The 21029-nt window shown below is 38.4% G+C and overlaps 1 protein-coding gene across 1 annotated transcript in view; it reads left to right on the top strand.

Annotated features, from left to right (window-relative positions):
* The window catches only part of ADARB2 (adenosine deaminase RNA specific B2 (inactive)), a 391861-nt gene that overhangs the window by 102801 nt on the left and 268031 nt on the right, over nucleotides 1-21029 (top strand). Inside the window, exon 2 of the mRNA XM_088150229.1 lies at nucleotides 19231-19365. Within this exon, the coding sequence (XP_088006355.1) occupies nucleotides 19231-19365 (135 nt within the window). The remainder of the gene's footprint in view (nucleotides 1-19230; nucleotides 19366-21029) is intronic.

Below are 21029 nucleotides of genomic sequence, written 5' to 3'. Positions count from 1 at the left end.
ATGAGCTAGTAACTAGTGGGAATGTATTTATTGTCATGAACTTAATTTAGTGTTATCTGAAGTTCCATTTTTCCTTTTTCAAAGGCTTTTTGCATACATCACTAGGGTTGTTAAGCTTTCACGAAGCCTTTAAATAACATGCACACTGTAAAACTGCTGCCTTTTTAATTCTCTTTTTCTCCCACAGTATGTACCATCTAAGAAAAGAACATGGTCACCTATCTCCTTGCTAAAGAAACTGTCATTCTTAATCCATTTATACATGGTACTTAAGATGCCTTAAGCAAAACAAGACAGCTTTAAAGGGAAATTAATGTAGTTTGACAATAGCAAACTATGGTTTCTCTCCCTCCTTCCAGACCCTCTAGATGTATAAAATATTCTTCTCAAAGGATAGGCCACAGATTCTTCTAAGACAATTTGTGGGGGTGGGGGGACAGTATTGGAACTTCACCCCATTATTTTAGAGTAAAGTAGATGGTACTTTAAGAAACATGATGTATTCTACAAGAAGCTACTTTGAATTACTTTGAAATATTCTCCCGTGTTCTCTTCTTATTTATTTTTTTTAGCTGCTTTTAGAACTATCAATCATTTTATTTATTTTTTGCTGGTATTTCTATGCCACTCTACACCAAAATGACTCCAAGTGGCAGAAATAGAGGTTAAAACATCAAAACAGTGGCGTTTAAATATATTACCAATAGGGCTAATGAACAGAGGTGGATTATAAAAGAAAACCTAACACCCCCAAGTGCTCTCTTTCAGAGTCCAATCTTCATCTCTTTTAGAAACCCATTAGGGAGGAGGTGACTGTTTTATGGCGACACCATTGAGAAGGCCCTGATCCAGGAGAAGGAATTCTCTTGGGGATGAATTCTCAGCAGCGTTTCTCTCCCAGATTTTTCAAGAGGGGCAGATTCACTTCAGAGAGGATGAGACTTGGAGATAGTTAATATCAATAGATAATATGGAGATTCACTTCACTGACACATACCCAATATCAGTATCACAGATTCACTTCCAAAAAATGTCCAGTTAAAGTCAGATCACAGCTTTTGGTGATCTGGAAATTGGTTTAAGCCAAGAGATCTGCAAGAAGATTGGGAAAAGTTGCCAGGGAACAAGCCACAAGATATCAGCTCCTCAGCATATTCCCTTCTTTATTGGTACTTACTATTTGTATAAAGATTTCTAACATAAAACATCTTTTTATGGCAATAGGTGCATATTAAAATATGTATATGCAGTAAAGTAGATTGGTTTACAAGGCTTTACTAGTTCCTTGTTTTTATGTTCCTACAAATACGTTGCCCAGAGTCGCTTTTTGAAAATTGGGCTGCCATATAAATCTAACAAATAAAACATAAAAATCACATAGAATGAGTGCCAGGTAGAGAAATTCTGCATTTTTTCCCCTGCCCATTTTCATTCAGTTTGATGAAAGATTGTTTGTTATAGAACTTCTTACAAAGGAGAAGAGAATTTTAGGAAATTCTCAGGTGGGGTGTGATGGTCTTCCATTTACTGGGTGATAAAGTGGAAAATGGAGCCGTGTTTGAATTGAATTCTGATACTGCTTACTTTTCTCCAGTTCTTCTGGCTAAGAATTAGATACTCCCATCATCATATATCTTCCCATTATCAAACACCATTTCTACATACACAAAGAAGAATAGAGATAAAACACACAAAGTTATCTTTGTCTCCTGGGGATAATAAATTAATGACTAGGAATCATATCTAATATGGTAAAGCATAATCATCCTGTAAAACTCACACTCGATTTATTGTTTTCACATCTTCAAAAGAACTGTTGCGTTTCTTATAAATAAGAAAATGGCAATTAAGCTTTGTTTTGTATCAGCTTGTTGAAAATGTCAATATGATGTTAATCAACAGCATAACAACAATTACCTAGTGACTGGTGCAACATATGTTGTATAAATCTTTTGAAAGGTCACAAATTATGTTTTGTTCTTTTTGGTTGGGAGGAGGAGGTTGCCCGGGAAGTATGAGACTTTGAAAAAGTCACCCAACTTTTAAATTTCCTCTGGTGCAGCATTCTGCAACATGCCAGATGTTTTGGCCTTTGAAGAAGCTGCAGTAAGGCCATGACAAGTGTTACACACTGCTTCTTCAACACATTTGAATGTTTTAAGAGAGAGATTCTGAGTTTAAAAAGGGGATCAAGAAAAACAAAAAAAGGAAACTCATATCTTCCTTCACTCTTTAGCAATGGTAAATCACAAAATCCCAGGACGTTGGTCATAATGTCTAGGAATTTTGGGAGTTCTAGGCCAACATGTGAGAGCCAGTTTGGTGTAGTGGTTAAGGCACCAAGCTAGAAACTGGGAGACCATGAGATCTAGTCCCGCCTTAGGCACAAAGCCAGCTGGGTGACTTTGAGTTAGTCGCTCTCTCTCAGCCCTGGGAAGGCGGCAATGGCAAGCTACTTCCAAACAACCTTGCCAAAAAAACTGCAGGGACTTGTCCTGGCAGTCACCAGGAGTCAACAGTGACTTGAAGGCACCAAAAACAAAAGGCCAACACACATAGGACAGTAGTTTGCCTAGTAAGAGATTAAGGACTGAATCCAAAATGAGATTAACACTATAGAACAAGGATTGGGCTGCCAGGAATCAGGGACATGTTTTGTCTCTCCCAATGTGTTCTTATTCCTATCAGTGATGTTTTCTTTGTTTGTTTATAGTTTAATTTTAAAAGGTATTTCACTCTTCAAAAGAGTTGCAGAGTTCTTGCAAGATGGTGTGAAACACACAAACACACATACAACTAGATCATGTATACAATCATGAGAGCCAATATAGTGGTTGCCCTATCAGATTGGGAATGGGGTGACTCAGGTTAAATCCCAAGTCCCTAACCCAGCCAGTGAGGGATTGGGGTCAGTCAGAATTTGTACCCCAACCTACCTGATAGAGGAGATGTAGGAAAAAAATAGGAGGAGGGAATGCTATGTATATTACCTTGAGTTGTTGAATGAAAAGGAGAATATAAATCTTACAGATAAATAAGTAAACATACACATACATATTGATTATAATACAATACAGGTAGTCCTCGCTTAACTACCACAATTGGGACCAGAATTTAGATTGCTAAGTGATGTGGTCATTAAGCGAATCATCACATGACTGGACCTGTTTTTATTACCTTTTTTGCAGCGCCCTTTAAGTGAATCACATGGTTGTTAGATGAATCACGTGGTTCCCCATTGATTTTGCATGCCGGAAACTGGCTGGGAAGGTCACAAATTTTAAGGTCACAAAGCTTAAGTGGATACCATTTTTTCCCCACAACAAATGAGTGAGAGTGGGTTCCTTTGAGAAACAGTGACTTACCTGAAGTTACTCTATGCCAGAGGGCAGTCTTGTACCTCTGATTCCCAGGTCATAGTCTAATACCTTGATTCTTCAGAATGATCATCAACCACCATTCCTTTTGCTATTTTATCCAGGAAGGCATGCATTAATTACTCATCTAGTACATTTATTCCTTACCTGTCAGAAACAATTATCTCGCTATGGCTTATAATGGCTTCTCATTAGTTCATACATACTCTCAGCCATCCTCAGAGGTCTTCTTCAAGTGTCTTCCTATGGTGAGGTCTGGTAAGTGGCTGCTCAGGTGAATGGGTGAGTTTTCTTTGGTGGTGAGGAACCCTTCCTCCAGCTTTGGAATCCCTCCCCATTGAAGCAAGCCTGGTGCTTGCCTTATTGTTCTTTTATTCTCCGCTTTACTACATTAACACACTAATACTTTATAGGCTGCAGTAAAGCTTTTAAAGAACTTGTCAGTTATTTATATACAGGTAGTCCTCAACTTATGACCATTTGTTTAACAACTGTTCAAAGTTATGACGGTGGTGAAAAAAGTGACTTACAACTGGTCCTTGCACTTATGACCATCGCCACATCCCCCACAAGATTCTCAACGGAAGTTCCAGTCCCAGTTGGGGTCATAAGTTGAAGACTACCTGTATATGTTCTTTTTTATTGGTCTAACAACCTGCCCAATCCGTTTCTGACCTTCCCCATCAAAAGGATGCAGATAGACTTGCTATAATTATAAATCAGATGCCTTTAAATATGATGCAATTACATGCTTGAGGATGAAGCTGTATCACCAGAGACTGTGAACTAGGATGCTTCAGCAATAGAGACCCTGTAGTTTTCCACACCAAAGAGTTCCCTCACCAAATGTCACAATCAGCAAAAAAAGGTGTATTTCCATCATGGCTGGTATCAAACAAAAAGTCATATCACATCACTTTTAAGTACCAACTTTAAAATGCTAGCAAGGACCAGATATTCTGGGAAATATCTGATAGGGCTTTCCTTCATCAGGGCAACTGATTTTGTTTCCAATCTCTTGGTCAGTCCAAAGGGTAGACCATTCAGTGTGAATCATTTAATGCAGGCTTGCCTCTCTTCTTTTAGTCCAGATCTTTCAAATTTAAAACCATAGTTAATAGCTAGCTACATCTGATATGTCATTTGGGCCGGATTTTTAAGGAAACAAATGTAAATTGTACTTCTCTGCTCGTTTTGAAGCACAGTTATCATTTGGAGTATGTTTCTCCAAATATTGCAGTGCAGTTCTCAGCCTGAATGAAATGTGGGTATAAAAAATGGTTTCAAGGAAAAATTGTGTGCAATTTAAATGCGTGTTTTCTTTATTCTTTTCTTTTAATCTCAGAAATCAAAATGGACTGGATTTACGGCTACCTCCATGCAAGCTAGGGAGAGGCTGTAGCTGAGTTTACATCTCCATTTAGTGATGCAGGGCAGCTGGAAATATCTTGCTTGATTTTACGTATTCTAACTGATAAATAGCTACGACTGCTATTTGCTATTTTAGTTTCTGTTTGCAATAGAGTTGCTGCATCTACACCAGCTTTCAAGTAGTGAACGTTTCCATCCATCCAACTATCCAACATTTAGGGCAGCAAACAATGTTTTTAGAAACGTTTGAAAAGTGCAAATACAGTTTGCATAATTTTTAGTTTTAGATGGCATTCATAAATTAATTCATTTATAAAATAATTAATTCATAAATTAAATCCCCATTCTCCATTTGTTGACTGACGAAGAATAGGGAAAGACCTTTCGCTCCCTTGAAAACCAGTTCGCTTTCAGACTCGGTTTGTCTTCTATTTTCGGAGAAATTAATATTGTATTCTGTACTGCTGTTAAATTGTTGCTTTCTTACTGTGTTAATTATGCACTTGGATTCTCTACCTTGCATCTTTCCCTCCTACTACAAGTTAGCATTTCAATGGACTTCAACAGGCTCAAGAACAGTAAGGGATTCTAACTTTTCAACTTTGCATGTGTTGAGTTGCCATGGCAATGTCTTACTCTATTTGACAAGTAACAAAGAAGGCAGAGATGCTGTAGCCAAAATATTCAAGGACTGGCACTGTAAAGATTTTTAAAAGATCACTTTTCTGCCACATTTGGTTTCTCCTCCCTTCCTCCCTCCATCCTTCCTTCTTCTTTCTGCTTTATTTCTTTTTCTAACATTGTCACACCAGCTGCAAGACCCGATTGGAAGGTCCTGCTGGAATCCTAACCCAGCTTCTGCTCTGTGAACCTTCTGATGCCTCTGTCTGCTCTTGTTCTGGTTTTACCACTCTAAACTATGGATGCTGGATCATTTCCCTAACTCAGTACACAGATTTTTTTCCCCCCTCTGGTGCTTAGAAGCTTTCTGCATGTGGGATTTGGGTTTCTTAGATTAAGCATTGTCACCTTTAAGCTTTTTCTTTTTCAATTAATTTGCGGGACACCTGCATCCGTCAAATCTAGGTCTTTCTCCTTGCATTCTGACTATTTATTTAGAATGTATATGTGTTATATTTATTTATTTATCATATTTATATAGCCACCCATCTCACCCAAGGTATGTCCTCCTTTCACCGCAAAGATACAGGCAGAATTGCAGATGAGTTTAATACAAAATGATGTAATTTAATAAAATAAATCACAGCCCTAAAATCCTAGGTTTTAAAAGCTGATTTAAAGGCAGAAGTCAGTTTTTAAAACTACAAATAGGCAGAAGCAAGCACCTAGTGATTTTTTTTTCAGAACAGACAATTTGCTGGGCGTTTTTCTCAACAGACTCTACAATTCTCTGATCAAAGAAGCTAAAAAAGTTTCTCTCTCTCTCTTTGTCTACCCAAAAGGAAAATAAAATAAGTCACTAGGGCCTCTCCTCATGGACATTTTTAGTTTGTATCATGTACATTTGCTTATTTGATTGCAAAAAATCCAAATGGAATTTTACGAGGAAAGGCCTTCCCTCCGCAAAGCCGCCTTTCCTCCAATATTTAAAGGCATCTAGCACGATACAGCATTTTTCGCAGTGCTTTTCCTCATATCTGCATGTTGCTACAGTGGCTGAGAGCAGGAGAAGAGGAAATACCTTCTAAGCAATTCCTATAGGACATTAAAGTGCATAAATAGGGAGTTAGAAGGTGAGAATTCTCATTAGCAGGAAAAGAAATTGTTCATGCCTCTGGAACAGTGTTCCTCAACCTTGGCAACTTTAAGATGAGTGGACTTCAACTCCCAGAATTCCCCAGCCAGCCTTGCTCACTGCTCTGGAGAACCACAGCATTGCTCCTGTTTCCGATAACCTAATGCAGAACTTGAACAAAAGACTCTCCTCTTGATGTCACTGGGATTTGGAGCTGATCCTACGTGGAAATACCCTTACTCAATTTCAGTTTTGGGTCTCATATTTGTGGAAGGCTTGCTTTTAACAATTGTAAAACCAGTCTTGTTTCTCTGCTTAAAGAAAGGATCTACCTTGATCATAGTTTTGCTCTTCAGCAGGATCTCTACTTTGAAACATCCAATACCCAGATTTAGTTTATTTTGTAACATAAAAGGAGGACTGGCCTTTGATTTCCAGCCCTAGAGATTTTGCTGCCTGAAATAGGAGGCAGTATAAGACTGGGAGACCCTATGTCAAGTTCACTCTCTGTCACCTCGAGAGTGTGAACACAAGACCCACTTGGATTACTGGAAGGAACTTTATTGCTAGTAAAGTAACAGAATCTCAAAAGCCCACTAAAGCAGTTTTCCTGCTCGACTTATACCTAGCAAAACTGAAGTGAAGTTACTTTGAAATGCTTTCACCATTACCCTGGGCTGAGATGTTTCTCTTGCAAAAGTCCTGTTTTCTCATCTGTGTTCCCAGGGCCTGCCAGATGCTTCTTCACACCTTCAACCATGGAAGTTCATTGACTGTGGGGTGAGTCATATTCTCTCAGCCCAACCTATCTTACAGAATCAACCCTCTGAAGGAAAATTGATAGGAGTGCTATTCACAGTGCCTTGTGCTCCTGAAGGAATGTTGGCTACAAATCAAATATATAAATTAATGAATAGGGATAACCCTGTTATAGATTTTATTCAACTAAGAGCTCCCCTTTCCCTCTGTACCCTAAATGCTACTTCTTGAACCAACCGGCTTCCTCTTCCTCTTCCTCCTCTTTCATTTTCTCTCTTGGAAGTAGTTCTTCCTCATGTGAGCTTGTTAAGAGCCAAGGGACCTGGCACCGTATTTCTGTCTGTAGGACCCAGTTCTATTCTGCTTCTCCCACCATGGTGAAGACGAATGAGAATGCTATTTTAAATTATGTCCTATCTATTGGCAAGGGCTACTTAACCCTGATGTGTTGCTTTTTAGAAATGCAAAGGAAGAAACATCTCTGCAATAGCTTCCCTGGAAATTCTCCTATCTAGAATTGTAGTAATCCTTTTTGGGGTGGGTGGGTACGGCTAAAGCAAGAAGCTTAGTTATGCTTCACACTCAGCCTTGTAGAATAGCTGTCTCTTGAGCAGCAGTTTGATTTCCTCTGCAGCCTTCAACAGCTAATAGCACTTTTTATTCTTGGAGTAGCTCACCTGCTCCTACCCAGAAACCAAGTCTCTTTTCTGCTAAAATGGTAGTACGGGGAGAGACGAAGAGTAAAACTGGAATTAGAGAGCATCTGTAGATACATTTAATTTTTTTATTATTATTAAACATAAATGACTCACTACTTGAAAGCTGCAAAGAAAAATCCCTTTATTATTCAGTGTGTCTCTTAGACAGTAAATGTAAAATAACATTGAAATGAAGAACATGGGAGACGGTTTGTTTGTTTTGAAAGCAGAAAAGGGGGAAATTCTGAATGACCTCTGACAAAAGAAAGGAGCTGAAACATTGTTTTAGTTCATTTCACAACCTATTAACTTTTCTGCTTAAATATCATGATGTTTTGACCTTTTCTGTTTGTGAGGTTTTTTTCTCCTTATCGACTTCATTGTTGGAAGTCATCACACACTGAGTTTTACAGTTGCTGGGAGTCGGCCAGCATATAAATTATCATCATTATGATCATTGTATGTCATATATATATATTCTTTATGTGCCATCAAGTTATTTTTGACTCTTAGCAACCACATAGACAGATTTTCTCCATGACAATCTATCCCTAATCTGGTCTTTCAGGTCTTCCAGTGGTGCACCCATCTTGTCCTTGGTCATACTCTTCTCTTTCCTTCCACCTTTCCCACCATCAGAACCTTCTCCAGAGGGCTAGGTCTTCACATAATGTGTCTGAAGTAGGATAATTTGAGTTTGGTCATTTGTGCCCTGAGTGAGAACTCTGGGTTGAGTTATTTGATGATCCATTTGTTTGTTTTCTTGGCTGTCCACAGTATTCTCAGGAGTCTTCTCCAATACCAAAGTGATGTATTCCAGTAGCAATTGGAATTTATTGCTTCACTGTGATCACCCTTGGAAAACAGCACCAAGGCAGTTCACCCTGGGAAAACAGCACCTTACTGCATGTAATGCAACTAGTTGGGTGCCTCCTGAAAGGTTAGAGATTTGTCCTCCCACCTTTTCTAAGTAACAAATCTAGAAGATAACAGAAGCAAGAAGGAGGACCTAGAATCCAAAAGAAAAATGAAACTTAAGTTCCATAAAACTTCTCGGTTTAGGTTAGTTCAAACTAATTTTATAAACCGTTCACCCAGTTCTGCTTTCTGTTTCCCATCTCATTTCCTCTTCTCGCTAAAAAAACAAATGCAGCAAATACCAGCAGACCTTGAAAAACACATTAAAATTGTGTGCATGGTTCCTCTTTCTTTCAATATATCTCCACTAAATTGAAACACCACCATATTTTCAAAATGACAGCTTAAAACAAAAAAAGATGACACTGTCTGTGAACTTTTAAAAAAGGGAAAACATACAAATTATCTTGCTTTATTTTCAAAAGTTTGGGCAAAAAGGACCCTTCTTGACCTGCTGTGTAAAGAGCATGTATCAACAACTTTTTCCAAATATACACTTGGATACTGTATCCACACGATTATATGTTAGCCTGACTTTTGAAATGAATAACAATTTAAAAAATGACATATCTTGTGTTTCAGGGCAAGAGGCAACCAGAATTTTTGATTTCAGATTCAAAATAGTATTTCTTTCTATTTGTTCAGAGTTTGCCAGTTATGTGTATCACTAGAGCTTTAATTCTAAGAGTTATTTCTCTCTCCATATGTCATGTCAAATGGGAATTTTTTTTATGCACAGGAAGCACCTGAAAAGTTCATACAGAGGCATCCGTTTGAATGTTTTCCGCCTGATCCCCTGAACATAGAAGCAGAGAGCTTATCTTTCCTTGATAATAGCATGGGCAAACAAGAAATAATTTTATGTGCTCTAATAATTTGACATTTATTTTATACTTGGTGGTCTGCGCTTACTAATTTCATATTCCACGAGAAGCCTTCCTTAAAGCCATTGAGAACCTATAGTTTAAGATGTCTATAATAATGCCATTTTTAGAATTAGCATGCTGTTAAATACCAGTTGCTCATTTGGCAGACTCATGTTCTGCTGGTGGGATTGCCACAGGTATGGTATCTGATTCAACTCCGCAGAAAAGATGATGTTGAATTAGACTTAAGTTCTCCAACCTGATTTTCTCCAGAAGTATATCTCTCATCAGCTCCAATCAGTAAGTCTAATGGTCAGGATGAATAGTAGTTAAATATATAACTAAACCTGAACTGCAGTAAGAGAAAGCACAGAGATAACCTTGACTAAGCTTGGAAGCTCAGCAGATTCAGGTCTAGTTAGTACTTGGATGGAAGAGCATTAGGGCAGTAGGACAGACTGGGAAATTGAAAAACCTTCTGGAAGAAGACAACAGCAAACCACTTCTGTATCATGCCAAGTAAAACTGCATGGATATGCCCACGAAATCACCAGCAGTTGAGTTCAAATCATAGGAGACTTTATCTAAGTTGAGGAACTACATGGACTTTTGGTCCAGACCATTCCTTGTGTATTTGAGAAGGAATGCTTAATAGGTAGGAGGGAGATGCAGTGCCATCTATAGATCCTTACTCTCCAAGTGAAGTACAAGAGCAAAAGCCATTGTGCAAAATGTAGACACTTCTACATTATCCTTCTGCCAGTTCAGAATCCATTGTCCGACCATACATTGTTAACTGTGTTCTTGCTGGCTTAGCTGAAATTGCAGCTCTGATGGGGGGCAAGAGTCTCTGAAGTACAACAGCTAAGTGATCTGTTTTCCCATTGGCAGGATCTCTTGCTTCATCCTGCCTCCTAGCTCTTTTCTCTCCCTCCCTTACAGAAGTTCAGCCATTTTAGCATGGTTCTCAGTGTTTTGAGGTCTGTAGATGATCATGATTTGGCTTCATTTTGCTTCTGGAGTATTGAGGAGTAGAAACGGAGAGCAGGATGGAACTGCCCTAAATGTAGTAATGCCAGGGGTCATTGCAAAATGGTGGCATATACAGTTTGCATGTTGGATGGGAAAGACACCTGACCGAAACATTGGGGAACTGCTATCAATCACTAGAAATAATCCTGAAATAGATTACTCACGTGTTAGCAATGAACGATGCAGCTAGTTCATTGTGTTTGATCAAATTCTGCTTGATTTGTGTTTGTGATTAAGGTGATGGAATTGACTATTATTCATTGGACAATTTCAGCTTTCTCTTTTTATCACAGATAAACACAGAGCACTAATAACCCACACTCAAAAGACAGGGGCAGAGTTAAGACTATTTGTGCATTAGAAAGGCAGGAGAAACTTCAGTGGAATTTGAGTTCTTAGTCATGCAACCTGAGCATTTATTTACCATTGTAGCATTCAATAATCTGTAATAATAATAAACTAACTGCAAAAAGTCTCATTCATTTCTATCCTGCTGCCAAAACTGGTGTCCTTTTTATAGACCGAGCATACTTATGAAAATTTATTGTTCCTACATATTGTTTTGAAGCTAGATAAAGTCGTTCGTCGAGAGCAACTATAATATTTTGCATAATTCCCGTTCAAATGAAAAATAGTGGTCTATGTACTGATTTCATTTGACTTGTTCCGTTCCATTTTAAAACTCATTAAAATGTAAATGGTAGTGATAGAGAAATAATTCAATTTACCCTTTTATGGGGATATTTTTTTAAAAAAAGAAAGGAAACTTGGTGTTTGCTTCAGCAGGGGAAAAAGATAAACCAAGCCCAGCTGATAATTCACTGCAAGTAAATCCAATACATATGATAAATTCAGACCAAAATCCATGAAAGACAACACCTGCCATGAAACACAACTTAATTAATTAATTAATTAATTAATAGCTAAAATCATAATTAGCTCAGCTCAAAAGGCAGCCTGCTCAAACCGGCAGCATTCCCACTGTGAACTGAAATATATTCCTTTGCATTCATCACATAGAGATATGTTGTACTAGCCATGAGTATATTTTTTATAGTGTACAAGACTTCCATCCATACCCATCAGGATTCTTAAAAGCAACAAGAGGCATGGTACAGAAGGATCTATATTAACATCACTATCAGTAATTCGGGAGGTATGCTCATTTTCACTTAGGAAAAAGATGCTGAGATTCTCCCTCCATTGCTTTAATCAAAATCAGAGCTGTCCCATCAAGCTATTTGCTTTAATGGAAATACAGATCATACCACTACACCACTTTTGTGTAGTGATGATGTAGCTTAGGTTTTCTTAATCTTTGGGCCCCCGGCCCCCTATGATATCATTTTTATAGTAACTTTATTAAAAATTGCAATTAAAAATGAATACTAACTAAAAGAAATAAAAGAAAAACAAAAAAAATAGAAAGTGGAGGAAAAATAGAAAGAAAAATAGAAAAGAAAGAAGAAATAATATAATAAACAGAAAAGAAATATATAAAGAAATTACTTCCCACCTTCATCAGAAACATAAACAATTTTAGTAACTTATCACCTTCTCTTAAAATGCAGCACATGCTCTCTTCTTGCCATCTCTCATCTCTTATTTATAAACAAATCCTTAAAGCTTCATTGTTCAGTCCTGATCAGCAAAAGTCCATTGAGGGTTACCAGAGATAACAACATATCTATTTTAACCTTGATCAAATAAACCAACTTTATATTCCTTCCTTTTAACAATCTTGATCTTTAGTCCCTTCAAATAATGTCTTAAAATATGATTTCTTTTAATTTTGCTTTGTCCCTTCTCACAAAATTCTTCAAAGCTTTAACAAGCCTCTTTTGTAAAGCCAATATAGGAAAATTATCCAGGTCACTGTCTTGGTTTGTTATTTGTATATCCCTTTTAATTATTAAAACATCAGCTGGTTTCATTTGTATGACCAGTGTAACATCTTTTTTTATATCATTCTTGTAGCCTGTCATTTTTAAATCCACTTTCAAATCAGTCTCAGTCTTGTCTGGTAAAACTTGTTCCTCTTCCATATCATATTTTAAACACGGTCTATCTATAATGGCAGACACCCTTAAAATTAACTTCTGGGTCCATTGTTCCAAAATATCCTTCAATAAAATATTTTGCTCTATTCTGTGTTAGTAAGTCAAATTTAAGTGTTCTTCTCCTTTAATTGTAATCTTCCTTCTGGTTCCCTCTAGTGTCCAACCTTCAAAGTCTCATCCTTTTTGTTTTGTTTTTTAAAGATAATTCAAAATAAAAGCATTTTTCCACAGGAAGGATTCTTATGATTAATTTCAAAATCTTATTTCAAATCCATCTGGACGCTTAGTCCATTTGCAGCTTTCCAAAATCAAAGTTCTAATCACCCTTTTGCTGTTTATTCCAAAAAAAGAATTCCTTAAACTTGTATTTACAACTTCTTTCACTAAGGATTGAAGGAAACTCACCGGGTGCTATAAAACTTGTTGATCCAAAGGTTCCTAATAGTTAAAAAGCAATTAACAAGCAGTTTCCAAAAGTGGTTAGAAAAGGAAGTATGCGAACCCAGTGTCCTTTTTGAAGGCGCCAACTGTAGTTTCAGCAAGATGGCTTTCCATCATCTCCCAGAGCTCTAAACCCCCCAGAGACTGTTGACTTGCCATCTCCTTGTGAGAACCAACTGTATGGAGCACTTGTGGGCAATTTCAAGTCCTCTCCTTATCCAGAGGAATTATGAAGAGCTGGTCTACTCACTGTCTCTTCACTCTGCCACGGTTGTCGCTAAAAGCAGAGCCGTCTTCAGTTTGCCGTTTCTTCCCTGGAAGTCCATTAAATTCCCCTCTAGGATACCACTGAGGAGGCTCCCTCCCCCCCCACAAATTGATGGCAGGTGTGGGTGGAGCCAAGTGTAGGACAAATATCACTGTCCAGATGTGTTGTTTTATGAAGGAGGATTTGTTTTAATAAAAATGTGTATTTTTATTTTAAAATATCAATATTTTAATCTTTTTCTAATCCTTCAAAAGTCTTATAGCCCATTTCCCTCCATTGCCTCTTTCATCATTGGACTGTAGGAGGAAGCTATGAGATTCCAAGTCCTTCCTAGGTTAATGCTGATGTTTGGTAATGGGTTCAGATGCACAATTTGTGAAATGCTATGGAAGTTGTACAGTATTTGGTATGCCACAGTTATGATAATTATGACTGCTCTATAAGAACAGAAGTGTTATCATCAGTCTACCTCATCCATCCATCCATCCATCCATCCATCCATCCATCCATCCATCATCCCATCCATTCCTTGGGACTACAACTCCCCTAAACTGGTGCTGTCTGGAAATATTCAAACCACACAGGTAATAATGGTCTAAACATCTGGAGAGCGCTAGGTTGGAGGAGAGACTAAGTGAGACCACTGGTGCTGATCAAACAGGGTATCTTTCTAGGATCTGTTTGAGACCTTCTATTGACAATGTCTCTTCCACTTCATTTTGACTCCTCGGGTTCAAAGCAGGACATCCTATAGCTAAGAAAAGATTATGAAAATGATCAAGTAGTTGGAATACTTCCCATGTAATGCAAAGCTAAAACGTTTGGAGACTTTAGAGGAGAGAAAAGGACAGTTAAGTGAATCAAGACAGAATTTTAATGGTGTCTACAATTTCTGATTGATCCTGAAAAATTGAAAAGAGGTTGTTTGGTCACCTTTTATAATACTGCAACTTTGCCTGCACAATAAAAGCAATTGATCTGAAGAAAGAAGCTTCTTCGTACAAGACCTAATTAACTGGCAACAGTTTGTGCTATGGGGTGTGTTAATGGCCGTCAGCTTTATAGAGCAGTTGATATCAGTGCTCAATGAATAGAAGGCAAATATGAGCCATTGTAAGAAAAGAATGAGTAAGCTGTTATTTATATGTTTTGCTTGTAAGTTTAAGGGTATATTTTTCCATTTATTCTTAGAAACAGGAAGCCTAGTTAGGGCCATTTTTTGATCCAGCAGAGCTAGGAAACAATTGGGAACTTTTGGAAAAGATCTCGTGATCGCTATAATATCAGTGATAACGGACTACCACAGTCACTTTTTTCCTTGTCCCCAGGTACTCATCTACTACTTAATTCATCTTCCCATCCCATCCATCACATAAATGAAATGTGGAACAGCCCCATGTTTCTTCAAGAGGCTATTAGCCTGCTAAAGCAAGTATTTGAGACTTGATTAGATTAAATAAGTAGACACAGACTTTACATTACAATGTACTCTGTATTTAATTTATAGCTCAAATGTCAGAAAATCTGATGAACCATAATCATACTTCAGTATCACCAGCCCCAATATATTTCTGTGTGCTTTTATTTTCAGAAAAGACATAAATCTTGGAACACGTGCACACACACACACACACACACAAAGACTTGAACTGAAATCGCAGCGAAGAATCTGATAAAAGCTCAGTCCGTTTTCATAAAGACAGCTCGTAGTGTGCTATATTCCTAGATATTTTCTGCATGGACACCATGGAATTTTATGTTATCCATGTTCAAAGGCAATCTGAGAACTTGCACATACAACTAGGGCACAAGAGGTCATCTCCAGGTGTGAGCTGGGCTATGAAGAGCATTTGTGACCTTCCCCAAGGATTCCACATTCCAATAGCACAATTACAATCAGGGCAAAAGGTGAAGCAGTCCTATGAATAACCATGGCCATATAATGTGAAGTAGTCTGATATTCATGTGAGGTCGCATGGTACCGTAGTGGCTAGTGCATCAAATCCCCATTCAGCTATAAAGCTCACTGGGACTTTTTGTTAGTTGTTCTTTCTGTCTTTTTCAAGTTACTCTACCTTACAAGGATTGCTATAAAGGTAGAAGAAGGGATGAGAACCATGTATGTTGCCATTTCCTTTCTAAAGGTATGTGAGAGGGACCAAAGTAGAAGTATTTCCTGGGGAAAAAATAAAAAGGGATTGTCTCTTCTAACGTGGCACCTATCTTTTATTGCTAAACTTCTTTTAAAAATTACATATATTAACATTTTATGGTATTTTAAAGTTCTGATATCAGATTAATAAGGGATGTATTTTAATTTTTTTTAATATACTCCTTTAATTTACATTGCAGCCCAAACACTGCCATTCTGGATTTGCCGTACAGCTGAATGAGCCTTTATATATCAAACTAACCAACAAGCAGTAATAAATGTCTATGTCCATTCACGTCGAGAGTTGCTCCAATTTGTCAGTCTTCTAGAGAATATTTTCTCATATTGTGGCAGGCGATGAATATGCATGTTTTTATTTCTTCATTGGATTTATATCCTGCCTTATACAGTATAGCACTTTTCCCCATAAATACAGTCCTTTGAGATAGGTGGTGCCGTGATAGAGTGACTGGTTCAACGTCACCCGGTGAGATTCCATAGATCAGTGTTTCTCGACCTTGGGAACTTTAAGATGTATGAACTTCAACTCCCAGAAATCCCCAGATAGCTTTGCTGTCTGGGGAATTCTGGGAGTTGAATCCACACATCTTAAAGTTCCCAAGGTCGAGAAACATTGCCATAGATGGATCTCTCTGATCCTAACCCCAAATCTTCACCAATCACTGACATATACACATCATAACACATCATGGAACAGTTTTCTGTTGGGCTAGCACAGCCTATAAATGGAGCTCATCAAAGATTTGATAAACCTCCTTCCATGCAACTCCAGGAGGAGTTAGCAAGCTCACAGGACATTCTACTGGACCTCAGACGTCATGAGTTGTGCAGGCCCAGTTTTAATTTCCTACCAGAGAGAGAAGCAGTGATGCTCCATTGTTAATTAGTATGCCTTCATCCAAGACTGTGACAACACCTTTTGTATAGGTTCAGATATTCTTTTTTCCTCTATCCAGATGCTTCATGTCTTTGGGGTCTCTGTTTTAGCACTGATATATGACTGAGTCATAGCTCCTATATCTTTTTTATCTAGTCAAAGTGAGGTAATGCGAGGGCTCCTCAAAGCAATTGCCTCCTGGAATTTCCATATCAGTGTAATGACAAAGCCAACCTCTTAGAATGCATGGAATCTACAATTTCTCAGTTTAAAAGGCTTGCATGCACTGTCAGTGTAATGCCCTTCATGGATGTAGGGTTGAAAGAAATGTACTCCAATAAGTGAAAGCAGTCCTTTAATTCCCTTTGGTGCCAACCATTCACTTATTACTATCTCACAGTAACCTCCATCTCAAATCAAACCTACCATCTGCTTAGAGTCACAGTTGCATTTAATTTAGTTACTACGAGAATTGCCCCCACATCCTCTTTGAACCTCAGATTACTTTCAAGCTAATACCGAATGAGCAATTTTTCCTCCTGACAAGGAAGAGCAGCCAGTTAGAAACCTGAAGCCTAATAAGTGAAATTCAGCCTTACTGTTTATTGGACTCATTGCCTAAATATGTATAGTATATATAGTAGCAGGATTCCTCAGCCCAGATATATAGACACTAGTAGGGATGGGTGAAAAATGTGTTGCGTTCAGACTTTATTTTCTGTAATGTACACCCCAAACTTAGAGCTCTGGAACATGCATGGCTATCAAAAACTGCCTTTATCAGAATTTTGGAAGAATACAGTACAGAACAGCTACAGTTCAAAGTATGTGTGCGAAAATGTGCGTGTGATAGGAAAGCCCCCACAAAAAGAGACGTGTATGGGAGGAAAATCGTGTGAGCGTGTATGAGCGCGAGAGAGAGAGAGAGAGAGGTCAGTGTTGGAGATCCAAACCCAGCAGCACTGAGTCTTCTGCTGCTCAGGAGGCAGGAGGATGTGGGTAGATTTGCCTGGCCCTATAATGTATTTATGGTAAATTAATCTTCTTTCTGTTAGAACTGTTTTATAACAAAGGAAATTTATTTACAGCAGTGATTTTCAAACTTGGCCACTTTAAGAGGTGTGGACTTCAACTCCCAGAATTCCCCAGCCAACATGTTGAGTTGAAGTCCACACCTCTTAAAGTGGCCAAATTTGAAAAACACTGATTGACGAGAAGAGGTGAGTAAAGAATATTTTACTCACCCTTGCTCTGGTTAGGTTTCTGCTCCCAGGAATTAACATACACACATTGTGTCAACCTCCAGCAAGCTTAAAATTTAAGTTTTGTTTTGTCCCACTTCAGAAAAACGAGGTTCTTCGTTTTTATTGTTTGTGTTTTGACCAATCTTTCTAACACTCCATTGCCTGATCTTGATCATCTCCCCTACCATACAGTGCTATATGTGATCATCTTACAGTTTCTGAGTTGTCACTGCCTCTATTATCTTGCGTATTTTTTCTTTCAGATATTTTTATATCCCATCTATTTTTCTTTTTCAGACTTCTGCCTGCATAGCATTCCTTTTGCCTGAATTTTCCCATCTCATGATCTTCTCCCAGGCTGCATTCAGGTTGTGCAAAACATTTGGCATATGAAATATTTTGAACTCAAAATATAGCACCTTTAGACCTCACACCTCTGTTTATCACTCAGGGCTCTTTAGAGTCAGACTGTTTCTGACATAGTCAGAACAGCCAGTTTCTGTAGAGAGCGGAGGGAGTGGCCTGGAAGGACAGGAGGAAAAGCCACTACCAAAGCAATGGTCAGATAAAAGGGGCCTAAGCCCTGTCCAAAAGAGTAATTTGAGAAAACATCTCAGACAAGCCCATCCCGAGTTCACATGAAGATAAAGGGAGGGAGCGGGAAGTACATTCAGACTTAGATTTTGTACTATGGCTGTTATAATCAAAGTAGTCCTGACCTACCTGGCATTGGTTTCTTAGTCTGGTCTACCTTCTAGGGCTGGCAGTTTCAAACTTGAAATGGAGCATCTCATTCATCTCTAACAGGCTGACCAGTTTTCTTTCTTTCACAGAAGTTAGACTGCATCAAACACTTCTCTTGGAGTATCATCTGTGTCAGCCCTCTGACACTAACTGGTTGAACCTGAACAATCTGTGTCCCATAACAGCTCAGAGGTTTTCCAGCCACAGAGGACTGTTGATGTGTCTGAGACAAAATAACGTAGAAACAAGAGCCAGGCAGGGTTATGATACTGTATTAGTATGTAGAAAAAACCTTGGGAGACTGGGCCCAAAGATGCTGCCAAGGGAATGGTCAGATAAGGGATGGCATAGCCCACAGCTGGATAGTGGGCAGGGCAAGAGGCACAGAAGAGACTCTCCCTGGTTTCTTGGGCTATAAAAGAGACAGGGGAGGATTGTACTTTCAGACATGCAAGATTCTGACAATGTAACTTTACAATAAAGTAGAATTAGCTCATCTGGTTGTGATTCTTGTCTGGTTTACCTGCGAGGCTAACAGATACAAAAACAGAAGTAAAAATGAAAGAGAGGTTGATAAGGTATTTTCTGAACTGTTGGGTAGTTATTATCTTACTGTAATAAGAGCAATGTTTCTTTTGCTCAACAGCAGAGAATTCAGGGTGGGTTCATACCCTGCTGCCCCGGATTTCACAGCGATTGCAGGAACGTTGTAACACACAGTTTGGCACATGGCTGGAAGCAACAGATCATCGCCTCTCCACACAATTAGAAACACCACATGGTAAGTCCTCAGACTGGGCATTCTGGTATGTGGAAAATGGATTCACCTTCTGATAGTGATTTATTGGTGGTTAACATGATATATATATATATAAAATAAGCCTTGCTTTAAAAAAGAACGAAGGAAGAACACATTTTTATGCCCCAATCTTTATAAAATCACAACAACACAATCTTCCTATGAAGATGAGTCAAGTTTTGGAATGTATATATAGTTATTGTTGGATTGCTATCTCTTTTTTACTCAGGCTTTTCAGCAATTTCCTAAAACAAAGCAAAAAAAAAAAAAAAAAAGGAATCACTGCACATTTTCCCAACCAAAAAGAAAAAGATAGATTATTATTGTTATATACAGTTGAAGGTACGGTAGCCTTGCTAGGAGGGGAAAATGTCTGGGGCACTCCTATGTTAACATCTTCATAAATCTAGTAAATCATGAGAGTCCTGTATTTTGACAAAATGGGCTCATCTCATTCTTCAAAGGTAGGACTTCAAAGGTAGGAGTAATGTTGTACACACACAAGGGATGTATGCTATAAATTCTAGAAAAGACTCTTGAAAGTATCTTTCATACTAACTGGGACGGGCAACTTTTGATGGCCAGAGACCACAGGATATTTCGTAGGGAGAGAGTTGCTTTTAGTGGAGAAGCAATAATGCAAAACGTGAAGCTGAGTCATACACAAGGGCAGCTAAAATTAGGATTTTTCCTGAGTTTTAGGAGAGAGAGTCTTTATTTTTCGACAATGTTAAGCTTATTTAGACATTATCTTACCGTTTTTATGAATCTCCCACTTCAAAATGTTGGCAGTGGTGGGATTCAGGCATTCCACTCATGCATTATGAGCAGGGACTAGACCTTGGTGGAAATGGACATGTTTCTTCCAAAAGTAATCCCTGACTTCTTTAATGTTTTAAACAAGGGTCAGGCAGAGGATGGGAAAGATCTTTTTATGCTGGTGACTCAAGGGAGGCCAGTCGCAGAGCAGGCAATACTTGGTTAGATGGAAAGTCTGATCGGTTAGAAGGCAACTTCTCACATATGGCCTAGAGTAGATTTGAACTGCCCTTGGCTTAAGAAAGTTCCTAGCCAAACCATGAACTGTGAAATGGTGTGTTCTAAATCTCAGCCCATGAGAAATTATGTTCTACTGTATGAACCTCTTGGTAAAAGAAATTGGGAAGGACAAACAGGCCACAAGGATCTTACTGCTAAATTAGACATTCCCTTTTTCTCTTATTACGTGGACTGGCTCCCAGGTAGGCTTTAAGCACCCTGCGAGACCTTGGCATAATGAGCTTTCTCCTGCATCAGGTTTGCCAAATTCATTCTGTAGTTTTGATATATGAGGATGGAAAACATTAAGGAAATTATACACATAAGCACGGTGTTTGGCATGGGCTGTTTCTTTCCCCACAATTGATTTGCTGCGGTGTCTGGTAATTTATTCATACAAGGAAACAATGATGGATGGTGTAAATTATTCTTCTTTTTCCCTTTTGACTTAAATAATAATTGCCAATATCTCAGAACTGTATGGAAAAATATAAGGGGGGTAAATAGTGTACCTAGAGTGTTGCAAATGGTGATGTTTGGTGATAGCATTTTTCTTCCTCCTCTTTCAAGGGAGGGCAGTTTTAAAAGGGGGGAGGTCCGGAACCAGC

This window comes from Python bivittatus, unplaced genomic scaffold (assembly GCF_059951505.1).
Source record: "Python bivittatus isolate LINGU-HERP-01145 unplaced genomic scaffold, Pbiv_v1 ctg000610_np1212, whole genome shotgun sequence".
NCBI classification, from domain to species: domain Eukaryota; kingdom Metazoa; phylum Chordata; class Lepidosauria; order Squamata; family Pythonidae; genus Python; species Python bivittatus.
Note: the sequence above shows the minus strand (reverse complement) of the source record. Positions and strands in the feature narration are given on the sequence as shown.